The sequence below is a fragment of the Microtus oregoni genome, unplaced genomic scaffold (genome assembly GCF_018167655.1).
Source record: "Microtus oregoni isolate MIOR12 unplaced genomic scaffold, Mior012 000018F_ref0000195, whole genome shotgun sequence".
NCBI classification, from domain to species: domain Eukaryota; kingdom Metazoa; phylum Chordata; class Mammalia; order Rodentia; family Cricetidae; genus Microtus; species Microtus oregoni.
The window spans coordinates 14,282,173-14,301,120 of record NW_024543077.1 but is presented as its reverse complement, the minus strand read 5'-3'; the positions used below and the strand labels follow the sequence as shown (position 1 = coordinate 14,301,120).

General features: G+C 41.8%; 1 protein-coding gene across 6 annotated transcripts in view; it reads right to left on the bottom strand.

Annotated features, from left to right (window-relative positions):
• LOC121458875 (cyclin-D-binding Myb-like transcription factor 1) overlaps nt 1-16,951 on the bottom strand; it is a 46,187-nt gene extending 29,236 nt beyond the window's left edge. For 2 of the 6 annotated variants that reach the window (XM_041668224.1, XM_041668230.1), the window contains exons 1-4: nt 16,811-16,951; nt 7,432-7,554; nt 5,775-5,891; nt 4,056-4,178 (exon numbers count right to left, since the gene is read on the bottom strand). In XM_041668224.1, the coding sequence (XP_041524158.1) occupies nt 4,056-4,178; nt 5,775-5,883 (232 nt within the window). In that variant the 5' untranslated portion in view covers nt 5,884-5,891; nt 7,432-7,554; nt 16,811-16,951. Of the gene's footprint in view, nt 1-4,055; nt 4,179-5,774; nt 5,892-6,128; nt 6,284-7,431; nt 7,555-7,649; nt 7,669-16,156; nt 16,363-16,429; nt 16,590-16,810 lie in introns of those variants that run through there. The other 4 variants (XM_041668225.1, XM_041668228.1, XM_041668227.1 and 1 more) reach the window with 4 other exon arrangements.
• Between the last annotated feature and the right edge of the window lie 1,997 nt (nt 16,952-18,948).

The following is an 18,948-nucleotide window of genomic DNA, read 5'->3' as shown; positions in this document are numbered from 1 at the left end:
GGCCTGAGTAACGCACAGGCAATGACCGTGACCATGAGTAAGGAAGGGTATACATGCACTGGCATGAGTAACGCACAGGCAATGACCGTGACCGTGAGTAAGGAAGGGCATACACGCCTGGCAGGCTGCACAGAAGCAGTGAGCTAGTGACTAAACTGAGGTGATTTTAGCTTCTGCTTTAGAAGGACGTAAAACTTGCGTCTCTAGTTAGATATACATCTTAATGCTAATCAACCTGTATAAAGTCTAACACATAAGTCTTTGTTTAGTGAGATGTAGCATTTCAGGTTTCTACCCTAGCCTTTATCTCTAAGTTATCCACTCCCCTGCACAGGGAACGGCAGTCTTCTTCATCACAAAACACCGCAGTCTGCCCCCTCCCCACTCCATCCACCGTTTTACTCCCTACCTCCAAAAATTCAATTTCTTCAGCTTCCTGGGCCTGGCTTACTTAACCTAAGATACGCTGTTGCTTTAGCCGCAGCACTTTATTCTTTTACGTCCAGATTAATATTCCACACTGTCCACAAGCCACATCTCCTTCCTCTGTGGGTGGACACAGGCTGAAGCCACATCCTGGCGACTGTGGACAGTGCTATAATCATGGTATGTGAAATGCAGGCATTTCCTGATAGATTACCTATCAACTCTACTCCAGGAGCCATCTTCATGCTGTTTTCCAGAATGGCTGTACTTATACTTCTACCAATAGTGTGAAAGAGGCCTTCTTTTTCTGCACTTCTATAAACATTACAGCCATTCTATTTGGCCTGAGATGATCTATCTCATTACCCATTATTGGTCTGTTCAAATGTTCTGTCTTCAATGCTTCAACTTTGGTATTGATATATGTGTCCATAAAACTTATTCACTTGGAGGTTTTCCCATTTATTAACTAGAGTCCTTTAAAAATATTGGTATCTCTAATTCTTCATATTTCTCTTGTATCAATTATAATTTTTCATTTTGGTCTGATTTTTGAGTGTCTTTTTATGAACAGTCTAGTGATTTATCAATCCAAGCCATATATATGCTTTCCCCAAATGAGCTTTTATATTGGCTTTTCAGGATTTTTTTTTTTTTTAAAGATTTTTTAAAGATAGATGTCCTTCTGATTGTGGTGAAGGAGTCTCTCAGCACTACAAAGCTGCAGTGGCCAACAGAAATGGACCGTCTGGTTTAGCTTGTTTGGGAAGGCACTTTTCATTTCTGAATGCTAGGACTTTGCTGAACAACGTATTCATGTTGTTACTGATCACACATATTTATTTATTTGTACAATTTAAATGTCTATTCTTTTTCTGGCCTTTAAGAGTTCTGCGGAGAAGTCTGCAGCTAGTTTAGAAAAGATCCCACATATGTTGGCGCTCTCGTCTTGGGCCTTTGTTAGTTTGACATAACATACCTCAAAAAAGATCTTTCTTGAATGAATCTACTAGAAATCTCTGAGGTTCTTGGACCTGGATGTATATAGTAACTGAAGACTTGAAAAATATTCAACTGTTGCTTTGCCAAAACCATTTGTATATATCCATTTCCTTCTATTATAAAATACTAATAATAATATCATTTGTTTAACCTCAGGTCTTACAGCCGCTTTCTTCTTTTAATCTAAGTTATTTCTAAACAACTATTATAACTTCAAGCTCAGAAACACGGACTCAGAGGTCCTTCCTCTGTTTCATCTAGTTTGTTTAAGTTCTATTATATTTTAAAATTTCATTTATTATATTATTTAGCTCCCAAGTTTACATATTTTAATAATACACCTTTGCTGAATTTTTTATTTAGAACAAAAGGTACCTTCCTAATTTCATTCTCTTATGTTTTACTGAATTAGGATTATTATTTAAACTATCAAAAAGGCAGTTTTTTTTCTTTGAACTTGCTTTCTTTAGCTATGTTCTTTTGGCAGTAACGTGTTACCTTACTTTTCATGTCTTTCTACATACATCCATTACATTTTTAAATCTGCACATTAAGTTGTTCTTACCAGGTTTACAGGTAGTGGAAGTTTTTCCCCCCTGGAGATGTGCCCTAAGGCACTGGATGGGTGGACTACTTTGGTTTGGGTTCCAGGGAGATACAGTAGTCAAATGTTTATGTAACTTCCTCAGCTGTAACCAGTATTTGTAATACCTATGGGTGACTTGGTGACCTAGACCACAGGGTATAAGTGGGATCACCCTACCTGCTAACATGCAGCTCTCTTAGTTAGTGATAGTTTGCCAGTGAACCAAGGCACCATGAGCTGCTCTCGGTTTTTGTGGGTGGATGCAGTCAACTATGATGAAGGCACTACGGTCCCTTCTAAGCAAGATGCAGCCAGAGTGGTTATGGAGGGAAAGCACCTGCTAATTTCTAAAGGCCACACGGAAACACATCTATTCCTGTAGGCCAACATATACTTGGTGGTGTGACAGAGTGCTAACTGATGACAGAGATAAGTGTACCCTGGCGAGCACAAGGAAAAGAATGCCCTTCATTGTATACAAACTACAGTTACCTTCACAAAACTACAGGGGGCGACCTGCTTGCTTTCTGGGATGGTGGGTAGGACCAGCTGGCTGCTTTTGTGCCTCAGCTTCATAGGACAGGCAGCTTAGCTACTCTCAGAGCCAAAGGCTGAGGGGCCAATGGCTAAACTTTGTGACTTTACTGTAGCTTTTACTATTTTTCTTTTAAAGAGAAACCTTCCTAAATTAAGTTTATCAACGATTCTTACAAATATGGAGAACATATACTCAGAGACCAGCTTATTAAGTTCTCCATGAGAGGAACAAACTGAGTATCACAAGCACGATAGTGTCAACATCTCTATGTTTATCAGGTGATGAACAAAGACGTAATATCACAAAAATGGAACACAGTGCCAAGTACAGAGTGAACCTATGATTATGAACAAAGTATTTAAATAATGAACTAACTAGTCATAATTTCGCACAAAAGATTGTTCAAAAACTTTGCCTTATAAAATATCCACATAGGATTGTATCTGTGTAGATAGGCCAACTAAGCTTTAAGATCCAGTGACAGACACAGTAGGAGCTATTTAAAAACATGAATCGACAGGAAGAAACTTCATTTAGTTCCAAATTTTAGGCATGAATATGTTATACTTGAAAACTAATACTAGCCTTAACAGTTTTTTAATCCATAGTAAACTGAAATAAAACGATTTATTTTCTGTTCAATTTAAGAAATAATTAGCTCTGTGCATACAACTTGCTAAGATATAATTTTCCATGCTAAAACCTAGTCTTAATGTAAATCTAGGTAAAGATATTTCATTTGATGCTGATATGTAAAATCAGAAATCTCAAAAATGGCAATTTGTGTTAAAAGTGGCATCAACAGATGAAGGCATCACTCTGGCTTTATAGGGACAGGACTCCAGATTCTTTCCTAGGCAAATCAGAAACATGATCTAGTGCTGTTGCTGGTATGCCTCTGCCAATGGCACTCCGTCTGGAATCTAGCCTGCCTTAAAGGTTGTTAAGACTCTAACCATACTAAACCACACTAGGATTAAGTAAATGAGGCACCTACCAAACTTCTATGCAGGTGGGCAAGAGGCTAAAGCATGTGCTAGAGGAAGCAGAGTACCTGCAAATGTCTGAACATGCTCTCTCTGAGCCTCACTTTCTTCATCCCCATGTAGGAGTGAATGGTAACAGTATCTATTGTACAGCATGATGGGCTGGGGGAAGATGCAGTTTAAAAACCTTATACTCTTGAACAAAGCAGGGCAAACATACATATTCATATCAGTTTAAAAAATGAAGAGACTCTCAGTATAGTTAAGACAGAATACTCAGTAAAATTATTTCTTTAAAAGGCTCATTATAAAGCCTACAGCAGCAGGTTGAGAGTAAAGAAGTGTTGAACAGATTGGACATATCTACTTAGCGGTTGGTATATAATGAACACGCTTTAAGCATTTGTTTAAAAACAAATTTTTTGACTAAGTAGAGTTCAAGTCTCCCTAGAGATGCCAACTGACTGGTGCAAGTTAAAATCTAATTCAGAAGGTGCCTCTGTTATAGCAGACTTACGTGGGACTGCAACAACTGATATGCAAGGCGTAGAGTCGTCAATGCTCTGGTCATCCTCAGAGGACAGACAGAGCCTCTTCTGCGGAGGTTCAGTACTATCTTCCGAGTCTATTTCATCAGGGTCTAGCGGAAGGGGAAAAGAAACCAGACAAAATGCTCAGAAACCACAAATAGACAAAAATCTGTACTTAGTATAGAAATTTCTGCAGCAATTTTCTTATCTACTAAAATCATCCTTCTATCCACCTGCTCACTTAAATTCACTTAGCTACACAAGGACTCAAAGAGCGTCGCTTTCTCCTTGCTTACAGTAGTACGCAGTCCCTGTTCTTGTGAAGGACAAAGTGCCACCTTCTAACTTGATTTTCTAAAGATTTAACACACAAAGAGAAGGACTGGTATTGGGTTCATTCAAATATTTACTAAATGCCTAATGTCTAAGTGCCTGGAACAGGAAAATGAAGGATACCCTATGCAAGAAGGATACCTCATAAAGGAAGGCTACGCCGTGAAGGAAGGGTACTCACTCTATGAAGGAAGGGTACTCTATGAAGGAAGGGTACCCCATGAAGAAAGGACACCCTATGAAGGAAGGGTACCCCATGAAAAAAGGACACCCTATCAGGAAGTTACGGGGTGGTGGCATCTAGTGAACAATTTAAAAACGGTGTATTCAGAGCTGTGACACTGGAATGGGGAGGTCATGAGCGCACAGAGGAAACACATTCCGAATGAAGGTGAAGCGAGGGTTCTTGAGGAGGCATCATGAACTTGAGAAAACAAAAAGAAAGCAAGGAAGCATGTTTGCTTCTCTTGGCAGTAGCACAAAGTGCAGTGGAGCTGAAGAAATCAAAAAATGCTAAGAAAATAAAACAGTGAACTATTAGGACATAATCACATGACCAGGGACAACTGTGGCAGAAGAGAAGGCTAGCAGAAGAAAATGAAGTAGCAAAAGTGCCCAAAAATCATTGTAAGCTTTCAAAACAGCACTAAGAAATGGAAAAACTGCACAAAAGGCCAGAGTTAGGCAGATGAGAAAGAGAATCTGATCTGACAAAGGGGGATCCACAACAGGGACAAACCAAGTTTACAGCAGCATAATAACAGCATATTAGCGTATTCTGAACCATGACCAGACTATAAGTAGGAAGTAAAGTGCAGTCTGGGAAGTGTGTGGAAAGAACTGCTTGGGACATGCAAAATTTAGTTATAAAGACAGAAATATGAACTATCAAAATAGGTAGATGATAGCTAAAATGACTGAGTGAAATAATAGAGACTACAGAGTAATAAGACAGAAAGATTAGTAAAGAATGAACACACATACACACGTACAAAAAAAATCATGTTTCACAGACTTTTGAATCTTAATTCACCAGAAGGATTATATAAATCTTGATCAGTCACATAAAATCCTATTTCCTATATTAGCATCAATCACTCGCAGAACTACTTCTCAGTGTTCTTTCTAATGTGTCAAATATACCTCTAGTAACAAATAATATAAAAATGTATTATAGCTATTCCACTATCTTCAGAGACTTACATCCCATATAAAAATGGCTACTAGAATAAAAAATATTAAGGTATTTATAAAACACAACATATAAATTAAGATTAATCTAAAATCCAGAGATACCAGAACTATGTGTGTAGGTGACAAGACAATGGAATTGAGACACCCCAGTTTCAATTATAGTCAGCAAAGTCTCCTACCATTCTGAGGGCAATGAAGAATGAGGTTCCCGTCTGTGTCCTGAGTAAACGTCACAGAGTTCACAGTTTCTACTGTTACTGTGTCAGAATCCTCTTCAACTGTGCTCATACTCAAATCTGCATGAGAAGAGGCTACTTAAGGACTTAAAATAAAATAATCTTTCCAGACAGTACATGAAATCGATCTAGGTATCTGCTTAGTCTTCATAAGAAACTACAAAGGAGTTCAGATTTCAGAAACCACCTTTCAATAACCACTATTTAGAACCAGGTTCAATAACCTACAAGAATCTGACCAACCCAGATTAACTCACAACAACTTTCTTACAATATTAACTTTCTGTGATGACTAACCTTGAAATTTAGAACCGCCACAGAGAAGCCTGTAGGCATGGTTATAAGGAGGAGTTGGGAAAACAGACGTAACCCCGTGGGCAGGGGCTCAGACTAAGAGGAGAGAAAGCTGCTCAGCAGCACTATGGTGTTTCTCTCTTCCCACTGAAGACAGAATGCGGATGCATGTGACCAGCTGTCCCACACTCTTGCTACCGTGTCTTCTTTACTGTGATGGACAGCACTCTGACTTCAGGCAAAAAGCCCTTCAAATCCATTTAGTAAGGAATTTCGTTGCAGCAATACCCTTTCTTTGCTTTTACAGTTATTTTTTTAACTACAGCCAAAAAAAAAAAAAAAAAGTTGAAGCTGTTAATCAGCAGAACTCTTAGCAATTTTTAATATTTTTACCGGTAGCTTTTGTACTATGTTCTCACAAGCTTTCTGCCATCTGACTCTTTTGTTTGTTAAGGCGGACACAATGGTGATTGAACTCAGACCTTCCTATTTATATTCGGCCAATGATCTGCCACTGAACTAGATTCCAAACCTGCTATCTTTAGCAAATTAAGCAAAACTTCCATCTTGATCTAATAATCATTATTCATAAAACCCTATTATGAGTATTTAAGCCGTTACCTGAAAAATAAGAACATCAACCAAACATTTCTGTAGTTAGTAGTAATGGGGTTGGAACCTACATTTTTGTTTGTTGAGACAGGGTTTCTCAGTGTACAGCCAGGGCTTTCCTGGAATTTGCGCTGTAGACCAGGTTGGCTTCATACTCACAGAAGATCTGCCTGCCTCTGCCTCCCAACTGTTGGGATCAAAGGCATCACCATCCCCGAGCTTTTTTTTTTTGATGTGTGTTTAAAGTGTCCTTACTTGCTGCTTTATATTTAACACAGACTGAAGAATTGGAGTCTTAGAACACAGTCACTATCTTGTGGCTGGATAAATATACTGCTACCAATGACATGGTTGATATCTTTAGCATTTTACAAATCAGTTTGTGTCTCAAAAGTGTTTCTCTCACATACCTTTACCGATTAATATAGACAAAAGTCTTGTGTGTGCTTAATTAATCATTCAGTATTTGATATAGGTATTAGTCCATTTACACACCGGTTACTATTTAAACAAGCATTTGGTAAAAAATACTTTGGCAACACAGACAACTACATTCATATTTACATGGTAAAGATCCAATGAGTAACATAGGTTTACTATACAAAAGACCACAATTTTCAAGATAAAGAAGAATGGGAATCATGATGCAGCAGGGTCAACCACTGGGTGGGTTTTCACAGTAAAGCGGGCTTACCTAGACCACGGATGGATTAGCTACAGCCCTTCCCATAGAATCACGTCTCCGTGCTCTGGCCAGCAGCATCACTCCCAGGTCATCCAGACTGCTTCTCCTCCATGCCTGTGCATCTGCAGCACTCTGAAACAGTGACAGCATCACAAAAGGCTTAATACAAACAAGAACAAGTAGTATCTGAGCACTGGAAATAATGCTGCTGCATGCTGGCCTCACACCTCTGATGCCTCACCCCGAGGAGTGAAACAGAGGCACAACTTTCTTCTGAGTACATTTTATGGAAGTCAGCCTCAAAACCAGTCCAGTGCGATAACGTAAGAGCTCATAGGAAGTTTCTCAACCCAAGCTGTCACTCCCCAGTTAGTTGTCCTCTGAAAACATAGACTGAGATATACAGTGGTTATGGTAGACCTTGGAACCATTGTGCAAACTTATCTCCTATGAAAAACTAACATTTCCAGCTCACGTGCTCTTTCATAATGACTTATTCACATCTCTAAAATACCCAATTTTATCTTAAAAATAGGTATGCAAGTTGTTTTTAAAGACACCTAGAAATTGGAGAAGATGGCTGAGATCCTAATTCGAGAGCACCCTTACTATGGAAGTCAAGAGGCAGACAAGGTGCTGGCTTAGGTGAAGAGCAAGCATCTGATGCTCTTCGAGAGGACCTGGGTTCAGTTCCCAGCAACCACATGGCGCCTTATAACCATCTGTAATCAGTTCTAGGATCCAGCACGTTCTACTTGCCTAGTAGTATACAGACATACATGCAGGCAAAAAGACTCCTAAAATAAATCAATCTTTAAAAAAAAGAGCAAACAGGAAGAAAAACAGAGGAGACTGAGGACTAGCTGGTGATACAGAAGGAAAACTGAGACATGCTCAATGGGCATTAAAATGATTAACTGTCAGTAAGATGACGGAGTATTTATTTGGTCTGGCAATATGGAGAACACGCATTACCTTAAGAAGTAATTTTAGTGGACTGGGAGCAGATGGCAAACAGAGAAACCAACATACAGAAGACTCACTTTGAAGATAAAGAGAATAGGAGAAGGAAGTGGGCTCAACACAGTGTTAAAAGATTATTTATGGCTTTACAAAGACAGATATTGATGAATAAATCTAATTAGTCATTTAGTGCTTTTATTCAAACTCATTAGACGAAAAATCATGCTTGACATTGGAACCCTTTCACACCAACACTACTTGGAACCTGCTCAGACCCTTACCAAATCATCGGTGGTCTCACTTTTATACCAATTAAAAATGAAAGAACACGATGAAGGAAAGACGGACAACATTTTAACTGGCAAACTGACATTCTGCTATATTCCCATCATTTGATGGATTAGCTTGAAACAACAAATACCTTAATGAACCCAAGAAAAAAGAACCCGTAAATGGCATAAAGCATTTATTCTTACATATGCTCGCGTTTGAAAGATAAACCTTTCACTTATAGTTCCAAATAGAGATGACGGGGGAGGGAGGCACGTAGTAGGGTCTCACGATGGAGCCCAGGCCGCCCTGGCTCTGCCTTCCTAGTACTGGCATGTTTCTGTCACCATGCTGACCCAAGGTAATCCGACTTATTAGGCTACAATAACCTGGTGGAACAAGAAGGGATAAGTACGACAAAGTAACATTTGATTTTTAAAGTCAAAATGAAAAAAGAATTAAGTTGCTCATGCTCCTCTTCATTTCAGTATTGACCTAAAGTTCTGAGGGTCACATGTCCATCGGGTATAAATTTTGGGGCAGCTAAGTGTCAAGAATCTTAAAAGAAAAAGGAAAAAAAAAATCAAAAAAATGTCATTTCTTCCTATTTTAGAAGTCAACTCTATCTAAGCACACACTACTGGTGGTGATCATGAGAAGCTGGAGGCAACATAGTCTGTCTGACGCTACATGACAGAGATTGTTTAGCTTCAAAACTGGAAAATGGAATGCAGTTATATGGCACAGGAAAACTCACTAAGAGGATATTCTTAAAATGGGAAATACAGAACACCACAGAGAGTTGTAACTTAATGCAGCAAGAACATATTTAATTTTTGAGATTTCCTGAATCAACATAGTATTAACAATCATCCACTTCTCTTTAACATTTTAATAATTACCTTCCAGATTTTCAGTTTACACACACGCACACACATATCAGTGTCTTAGTTTGGTTTCTATTGTTGTGAAAAGACACCATGACCATGGCAACTCTTATAAAGAAAACATATAATCGGGGTGGCTAGCTTACAGTTTCAGAGGTTCAATCCATTACCATCATGAAGGGGAACATGGCAGTATGCAGGCAGATGTGGTACTGGAGAAATAACTGAGAGTCTTACATCGTGCAGGAAACAGGAAGTTGACTGACAATAACACTGATGTAAGTTTGAGCAAAAGAGACCTCAAAGCCTGTCCCCACAGTGACACACTTCCTCCAACAAGGCCACCCCTCCTAATAGTACCCTTTGGGAGTCATTTTTTTTTTCTCTAACCACTACATTCCACTCCGTGGCCCCAAATGCTTATTGATGTATTACAATGCAAAAATACATTCAATCCAACTTCAAAAATCCCCATAGGCTATCCCAATCTCAAACTTGTTTCAAAGTCCAAAGTCTCTTGAGACACATGGCAATCTCAACTGTAATCCCCCTATAAAGATCAAAACCAAAAAGCAGATCATATACTTCAACATAATGGCATAGGATATGTATTACCATTCTGAAACACAAGGAAGGGAGCACAGTGAAGAAATACTGGTGAAAAGCAAGACCAAAAGCCAGCCAAGTAAACTCCCAACTCTGCAGCCCCATGGCTGGTGTAAAATGTTCTTTAGATCTCCAACTCTTCCAGCTCTGTTAAGCTTTATTGACTCTAACACACTTCCTTCTTTGGGCTGGTTCCATTCCCTGCTAACAGCTCTCCTCGACAGGTAACCCATGACTCGGGAATATTTGGTTTGATATCTTGGGGTCCAAGGCAATCCAGGCTGTACCTCTATACTAGGCCTCCATTCAGAGACACCCTGACACATGCCTGGCCTCAGGGCTTTATTTTTTAACTCCTTCCTCCTATCCTTAACTCTAAAATCAGAAACAAGTGGCTGAAGCTGTCAAGTTCTGCTGCTGGCTGAAGTTGGAACATGGCATGCTTGTTCAATTAAATCTTCACCAGCTGTCTTTCACCAACTAAGATTGCTTGTCCTGAAACTTGCTCTGTAGACAAAGGAGACCTCAAACTCTCTGCCTTCCTAGAACTGGGATTAAAGGTGTGCCCTAGCACACTCAGCTCCCAAGCTTTTCTTCAGTCCCTTTTCACAAATTGGAAACTAAGCTGGGCTGAGATCTTGCCTTGAGATCACCACTCTGTTTATAACATCTCTTAATCCATTTACCTCCTCAAACAGAGGATTTAGCTCCATCCCACATCCTGGTGTCCTTTTTCTCAAGTATTTTTCCTTGCTCAGCTCGCTCCTTCTCATTATATATCTTCATTATAGTTACCACCAGTATCCAGAACAGTCTATACTAGGCTGTCTTGAGATTTCTTACAGTGGTATATTGTGTTTTAATAAATAGAAGATCGAGGGCAAAGTAGTCATACTAGTGAGCCATACAGGCCAGGGAATGGTGCCACACACCTTTAATCCTTGGACTTGGAAGACAAAGGCAGGTAGATCTCTGTGAGTTCAAAGCCACCCTGGGTTATACAAGATTTAATCTGTCTAAAAGAGGAACAGCTCACAGAAAGGTGCACCCAGCACTAGGGATCACACATCTTTAATCCCAGCACTAAAGAGGTGGAGACAGGAGCTATATAGCTGGGCAGAGAAGAATATAAATGGGAAGAGACAGGAACTCAGCAGAGTGAGTCTGAGGTTGGTGGAGAGCATTGCAGGATTGCCCCATTGTCTGAGCCTTGGTAGAGGTAAGAAATCTCAATGGCTGGCTATTTTGCTTTTCTGATCTTCAGCTTGAACCCCAATATCTGTCTCGGGGTTTTTATTATTCATACTACAATTTCTTCCAAGCAATCAATCCTAAACTCTTCACTTTAGCCTCAGGCAGACTCTTTAGATAAGGGCAAAAAGTAGCCAGCCACCTCTTTCACCAAACTATGGCAAGAGTAACATCTTCAGGAGTACTGACTATTCCAGCAGGGAACACTCTGCACTTGAAGAATGCTTTAGAAATGGTTCTGAAGTGAATCAGATGGCAGCACCTCGCCTTGGGGCATAGGGTTAAGAGTTAAGCATTGTGAAGCACCATTAATTGTAAGGGTAAATGTACACTGTAAGCATCCTTTTCAATGGTTATTTTTCCTTCAACTAACTCAAGATGTAGGCAGTGTAAACAATTTGACTCTCCAATTAGACAAATGTTAGACCCGTCTTCTAGTGCCCCTATTACTCGGAGCAAAGGACTGCCAACTGCATATCCAGCTAAATGAGTTATGGCACCATTCAACATTCTACAGATAGGTGCTTTCAGAAACCAACCTGCTTGCTCAAGTACAACCTCCAAACTTTTGGCCATCACAAGCTTTGATGAACTCCCCGTGTCCCCACAGCTGTTCCTATCCAGGCCACAAGGGGAGCACCTCCCCTGGTGGTCCAGCTAAAGGCCTGTTGTGGCTATCAGCAGAGTTCGTCATTTGTATAAGGGGCTTTGCCCTGCCTAGCACAGACATTTCTGTGTTTGCATGGGCTGCTGCGAGATGTGCTCCTTTGCTACCACCTGTATGCATCATTAGGTCCAATAAAACGCTTCTCCAGTGTCCTTCTCTTACTTTTTATGTTAACTAGGACAAGCTCAGTTGGTTACACACAAAAAAGGGAAAATTAAAAGTCCAGGCACAAGTGGAGGCAGTGACAGTCAGAAGTAAGGAGACCTGAAGGGTTCCAGAGTTAATGGCAGAAATAACAGGGAGCAGAGATGAGAGCCACCAAGGGCCATCAAGACATGAGGAGAGTCCCAGGAAGCTGCCAAGGGTCTCAAACTTTCTGGGCATTGAGAACTGTCAACACTAGTCACTGTCATCAGGATGAAGATCTCATTCATCTTTGCTCTAGTCAAGGGTCTCAGCACCCAAAATCTGTAAGCGAGCTCTACTATTAAGAGCATTACCTGCCTCTGCCGTTTAAGACTGCCCAAACCTACAGATTACAAAAGCTGCTGTGTTCTGGGGCCACTGATAGTTAATGCCAGGAGCAATGAACTTCTAACCTGATGGCCTAGTAGAGCTTCAGTCTTGTGTTAAAATAAAAGCCTGGAGCAATAGAACTATATTGTTCGGGGCTCATAACTGTTATACATTTGGTTTGTCAGTCCAGACCCTAGGTCTTGGTTACTCCAGGACCAGCAGTGCTGGCAATGGAAGAGTCTCCTTGCCTACCCAGGACTCATATCCAGGCAGAGCAAAAGATCCCCTGCTAGCAGTAACAGCTCTGAACCCCTGGGAACACTTTTGTAACTTCATGGGAAAGTTTGTAAAGTAGATTAAGATAAAGAGTATTAAATTAAGGTACATGATTAATGGCTTCACTAAACAATGGTAAACAGCCAGATGGTGGTGGTGTCTGTCTTTAATCCTAGTACTCTGGAAGCAGAGGCAGGTGATCTCTGTGAGGTTGGAACCAGTCTAATCTACAGAGCGAGTTCCAGGACAGTCAGGATGGTTATACAGAGAAACAGTTTTGAAAAACAAAAACAACAAAAAGATAGTAAACAAATACTACACATCATAAAGTATCAGTAAATTTGTTAATGGAGTTTAATGTAATGCTTCAATTATCAATGATGCTGTAATTGAATAAAGTGAATTATATGGTAATACAGATCATCTGGAGGGTCAAGATTTCATACCTGGCAATAAAACTGTACTGCCTATCTGATCTAAGAGCTTATGTGTTTGGTTACACTGTAAGATAGTATCCTTTCAAAACACCATTTTTTGTAATACACCATCTGATTTTTAAATACAAATTATCACCAAGTTCTTTAGTTTATTGAAAAATCACATTTTCTTAACAAATACTAAAACACATCAGGCAGCGAATAGACCTAATATACATTTCCTCTGCACAAAGCCTTACAGAGAGGGAACAATAGCTCTAGACACCAAGGCTGGAAGGAGTGGGCTGACTGAATACACAGCCAAAACGATCCTTTAATAAATATAAGTTTACACAGGCCCTTCCAATACGCTTCTTCTTGACAGCTTCTCTCTGGATAATCATGGACCGGGCTACCTCCCCATAAACTTGAAAACTGCAGACACAATAGGTTCCTTTTATTGAAACTGAACCAATTTACCTTTATGGTATCAAGACAGACAAACCTTGTGATTTTATTAATTTTTATTACAAGAATTCTCTTCACAAAATAAAAACCACCATTAAGATAAACGGAGACAGGACAACAACTTCACGTGCCTCTGGGCTTCAGTAAGCATCTGGCTTAGTTACAGACTACCTTTGTTAAACGGCATAGCATTTATGTTTATGAATTCCCAGTCTTTTCAAGCAGAGAACGCTCTAACACCTATGGCAGAAAGAGAATGTAATCACAGTAAAATGAGAACCCAGACTGAGGAAGGCAGTACTAAGCAGACGGCCTCTACCAAGGCTCTATGTGAAGTTCAGTTATGTGGAGTAGACGCTGATCTGTGGGCTAACGTGGGACACCACTGAACCCTCCCCAACACCAATGCTTATCTAAAGCTTTGATGTGCTTGCAACACAGATCAAAGCTTCAAGTAAGTCACCCAGTTCTCTAATACTTTCAAAAGCACCAGGCTCTATCCTTAGTCTAATATCTACAGTCAAGATATACATACTTAGGGATGTTTGTTTTTTGTTAGGTGTATGTATCCTCAGAGATGTTAATTTAAGTCACTGCATCAATAGACTAAGACAAAATCTGTGGAGCTTTCTGAAAATATCCAGTCTTTGAAGAGACTAAACTTCTGCCAGACCTTGATGCCAAGCTAATAACATGCCCTGAGATCATTTAAGACTATGGACTTAGTCTGTTGTCCTACTGTGTGCTCAGTCTGCTTAATCCTGCCTTTATGAAAACACAGTAACCAACTTCATGAAGCCTTGGATTAACATGCAATTAGCTTTTACAACCTAAACTAAATGCATAACTTTAATCTTGAATTAGGCACTTGTCCATGCCCCTGACCCAGAAAAATTTGTGTATGCTGTGATAATAATCTGCTGAAAACAATCAACAGGTCAAAACTAACCCTAAACAAAAATAGTCACCATAAATGTTAGATGCTAAACGTAGATATAGTTTCATAACAAAGTTTGGTTTTGTCATTCTGGGTCAGTAAAGCAACTTCTTCCCTTGTGAAACTGTTTCTATAAAAAGGTATCCTCATTCTTTCCCATACCACATTTTCTGTGCTCTTTAATAAACACAAAGCAAAGTCCTTTGTTAGGGACAGACACAGAATGGCACAGGCAAGCACAACTTTAAAAAAGGAAACACAGGAGGTCATTAGGAACTATTTCTCTGACACATTTTACGGTCAGGCTCAAACTGTAAGTCCAAAACTTTGATATCCTCATTTAAAAATATTAGAACCTGAATACTCAGAGAAAAAGGTTAATGCTGTATGTAGTCTCTAAACTGCTAAAGATACAGATTTAAATTCTTAAGAAGCATGCAAGGCTCGGGACTTTCTGAATAAATGCTGAAGACAAAGGGAAAAAAGTAACATTTTTTTCTAAAAGCAGCAGGGGGCTCTACTATTTATCTCAATGGCAATCAACAAAACAGATTCAGAACAGGTAGTAGAATTTCTAGATAATTCCACCAATAGTTTGTGACAAGCCTATCAAGTAAAATAATGAAGAACATTAGCTTGTTTGGTGGTACACAAAAACATCTGGGGAAAGAGGTAAAGTAATGGGATAAAATCATAAAGACCCTCCTAACCATAACAATTTTTTCCATATAGGACTAAACTATTATATGTAACTCCTGACTGGGGTGGAGTGGCACTGTTAGCCCCTCACCAACTTAAGTGTAAAATTTTTTTTAAGTGCAATTAAAAATTTTTCTAATCTTAGCCAAATATACATAATTTATCACTAGTTTATCACAGTAAAATCAGACTTTGTTTTGTTATTATAGTTGCAGTTTTAAATGTTACAATAGTAGTCATTTGAAACTAGCTTAAAGAAATCTTAAGTACAAGAAAAAGAAAATGGACTTTATATTTATAAAACTTTCAACATAATCAAAGGTTCTTCTTCCTTGATTTGCAGCCTTAAAGGCACAAGTTAATTACAAAATAAAAACAGTTCTAATAAAAGTCTCAAATTGCACTGTATCTACCGTAAGACATGAAATATTTCAAGCTGTACTGAAATGCTTTTTTCTTTCTATAAAGTCTCAAATGGAAGTCTTGCTGTCAGAAAGGGGTACAAGATCTGACAAAAGCAATCGCGAAAATTCAGCCCGGGAAAGGGAGAAGTGTATTTCTCACCCTTTCCTTAGCTACACTGGGTCTTTTACTAAGAAAACATATGCTGTATCATTCAACAGCACAGGATGGCACTGGACCACTTCTCTCGGAGTTAAACTAAACACACACACACACACACTTCTTCCTAGAGCACAGGATGGCACTGGACCACTTCTCTCGGAGTTAAACTAAAAACACACACACACTTCTTCCTAGAGGACCAAACAGGCTTTACCCCTAAGGCTTGCTCGGCACGATCTGGTCAATGACTTCTCGGCTGGGCTAGGTAGGGTTCCCCCCGTACCCCAGGCCACGTCCCGCGGTCTTTACAGAGAAGGTCCGGCCAGTACCCACGACTCCCTCGCGGATTACAGTCGAGCCCTACAACTGGCGAGAGCCACACGGGCTAACCGAGCCCCAGGGCCACGAGTGGGCTCGGGCGACCCCCGCCCCCACTGCCAACCCCACCCACGCCCAGGCCGCCCAGGGGGCCTCCCCGACGGCGGACCCAGCTGAGGCAGGCTTGAAGCTCCGCTGCCTCACACGCAGACTCCCGCGGGCGCCCGGCGCCGTCCGCTGCGGCTCGGGCCCACCCCCAGGGGTCCCGGCGCCATTTGGATCCTCTAGCCCGCCGCCATTTTCCGCCGCCGCCGGCTCGCCGCGGCGCCCGGGCGCCTGCCCGGCGGTCCCGACCGACAACGCCCGCACGGGCCGGCGAAGGAGGTGGCGGGCGCGGCGTGCCGCCGGGGCCACTGGGCGAAGGCCGAGCTCCGACCCCGCCCGCGGCGCCCGGCCGACGGCAGCCAAGGCCTGCGAAGGGGCCGGCCCGGTCTCACTGGGCGGAGCGGCTGCGCCAGAGGCCCGGACCTGTAGGTTCCATCGCACTTACTTCCTGTTTTGGGTCCGGGCACTTTGGAAGAACCAGGATGGAGGCTCCAAAAAATACCAGGATGGAGGAAGCAGCCACGGGAGAGAGTGGCTGCAGCTGGGGTGAGCGAGCGCAAGCAGCCACCGGAAACGGAGCCGCGGCCGCGCCCCGCCCCCCGCCTCCCAGCAACCCCCCTTCTGCCCGCCTCTCCCGTGGGGCGGCCCCGCGCGCCACCCGCGACGTCACTTCCGGCCTCGGCGGCGCGCTGCGAGGGCTCGGTCGCCATTCCCTTAGCGAGTGGTTGTGCGGCTCTCGCCGTCCAGCTGTTGCCGCTGCGGCAAAGCCAGGCGCAGGTCTCTGCTCCATCTGCCTCTGGCCCCTTCCCGGAGATCCGAAGCGGAGAGGAGGGAGCGCTGTGGGCCGGCTTGAGGGGGCCTGGGGGTGCAGACGCGAGCAGTGTCGTCTCTGCTCCTTGGAGTCTGGGCGGGTGCTATAATTCTTGGGGAAAGGTAGTCTCCGTTGACTGTGATCTCGCTTTTTAGGAAACGAAGGTTCTGGATGCATTTCAAGTTCAGTGCTGTTGCTCTACCCCGGCTGCAGCCCTATACTCTGGAGCCTTAGAAATGAACAAAATAGAAACCCTCTCGCTGTGCCTTTTTTTGTTTTGTTTTTTGAGACAGGATTTTTCTGTGTAGCTTTGGAGCCTGTCCAGGTACTCTCTTGTGTAGCCCAGGCTGGCCTCGAACTCAAAGAGATCTGTCTGCCTCCCGTGTGCCGGGATTAAAGCCGTGTGACACCCATGCAAATCTTTAGGAATCGGATTCCTTAAGGGAGTTGCATCTTTGGTTTTGAGATCTTCATACGTGATCAAATGCATTTTTGATCGTATTCACTCTTCCCTGCCCACTCCAACACCACCCGTGTTCCCCCTGACATCCCCCGCTCAAATCACATTCATGTCCTGTTATTCTATTAAGTATTTGTGTATTCGCGAGTATTTGTGTAGCTCAAATGTCCTTGTGTGTAGATCTGAGCTCTTGAACATGGGAAACCAATCCGGTCTTTCTTAGGAAGGAAACTGACTTTCCCTCAGCACCCTTGGCTGCCAGTCGTCCCTTAGTTGGGGATGGAAGCCTTTACCCCATCCAAGCTGGAATGTTGACTGGAGCAGTGGTTTGCTTCTGGGTGATGGGTATTTCACACCAGTCTCCCCCTTGCCCTGGCTCTTTCAGTTTCTCTGCCCCCATCTTCAAGTTGGCCTTGGTTTAGGGATTCCACTATAAATGTCCCATTCAGGGATGGGCACTCCACAGTCAGTTAACTCTGGACGCTGACCATTTGTGGTTCTGTCCTAACCTCCGTCCTCTGCAAACAGTGCAGACTCTGATGAGAACACCAAAGAAGCCCCTTTTTTTGCTGTGTTTAAGGCACCCCAAGCAGGACACTAATTTCGGCAGTGAAGAGGCTGTAGCAGAAGGCTTTGGAATCTGAGGTAGCATAGGCTATATAGACTCCATCTCAAAATCAGGTCCTAGGCAGTAGATTCCTTTTTTATGACTTCAGTGGCATCTAACTTGTTTATAAAGCCAAGATATGTTATGTTCTGCGTTCTTTTTGCTATTGTTGATAGAAAATTTAAAGTTGGTCTTTCAAATCTAAGCAAGAAGGAGGGGACATGGACACAAAGTCCCACCCTGTTTGCAAATGACAGCTCTTGGGAAAGGGAAATTGAGTTTTTTCAGTGGAATGAAAATTGGATGTGTCAGCCATACTCTAAGACAGGCCTGGTCCACAGGAGTAGATGGCCAACAATTTGGACTATACGTTTCTTTTGAGGGTGTTTTTCTTTTTAAGAGAAAGAACGAACACGACATTGGGTGGGTTAAAAAAGTAGATGATCAAGAAAGAAGGGGGACAAGAAATATGACAAGATATGTAAAAATATACTATATGATGTTGTGTGGCATTTTGTGTTTTGACAATAAAACTTGCTTGGAGATCAGAGGATAGAGCTAGCTGCTAGGTCTGGAGGTCTGTACAGACAGGAGACCGGAAGTGATAAGGCGGGGCATAGACAGGATCTCAGCCCCTTTTTGGTCTGAGGTTGCAGAGAGGTAAAAAGTGACTTTGGTCATTCTTTGCTTCTCTGATCTTTCAGC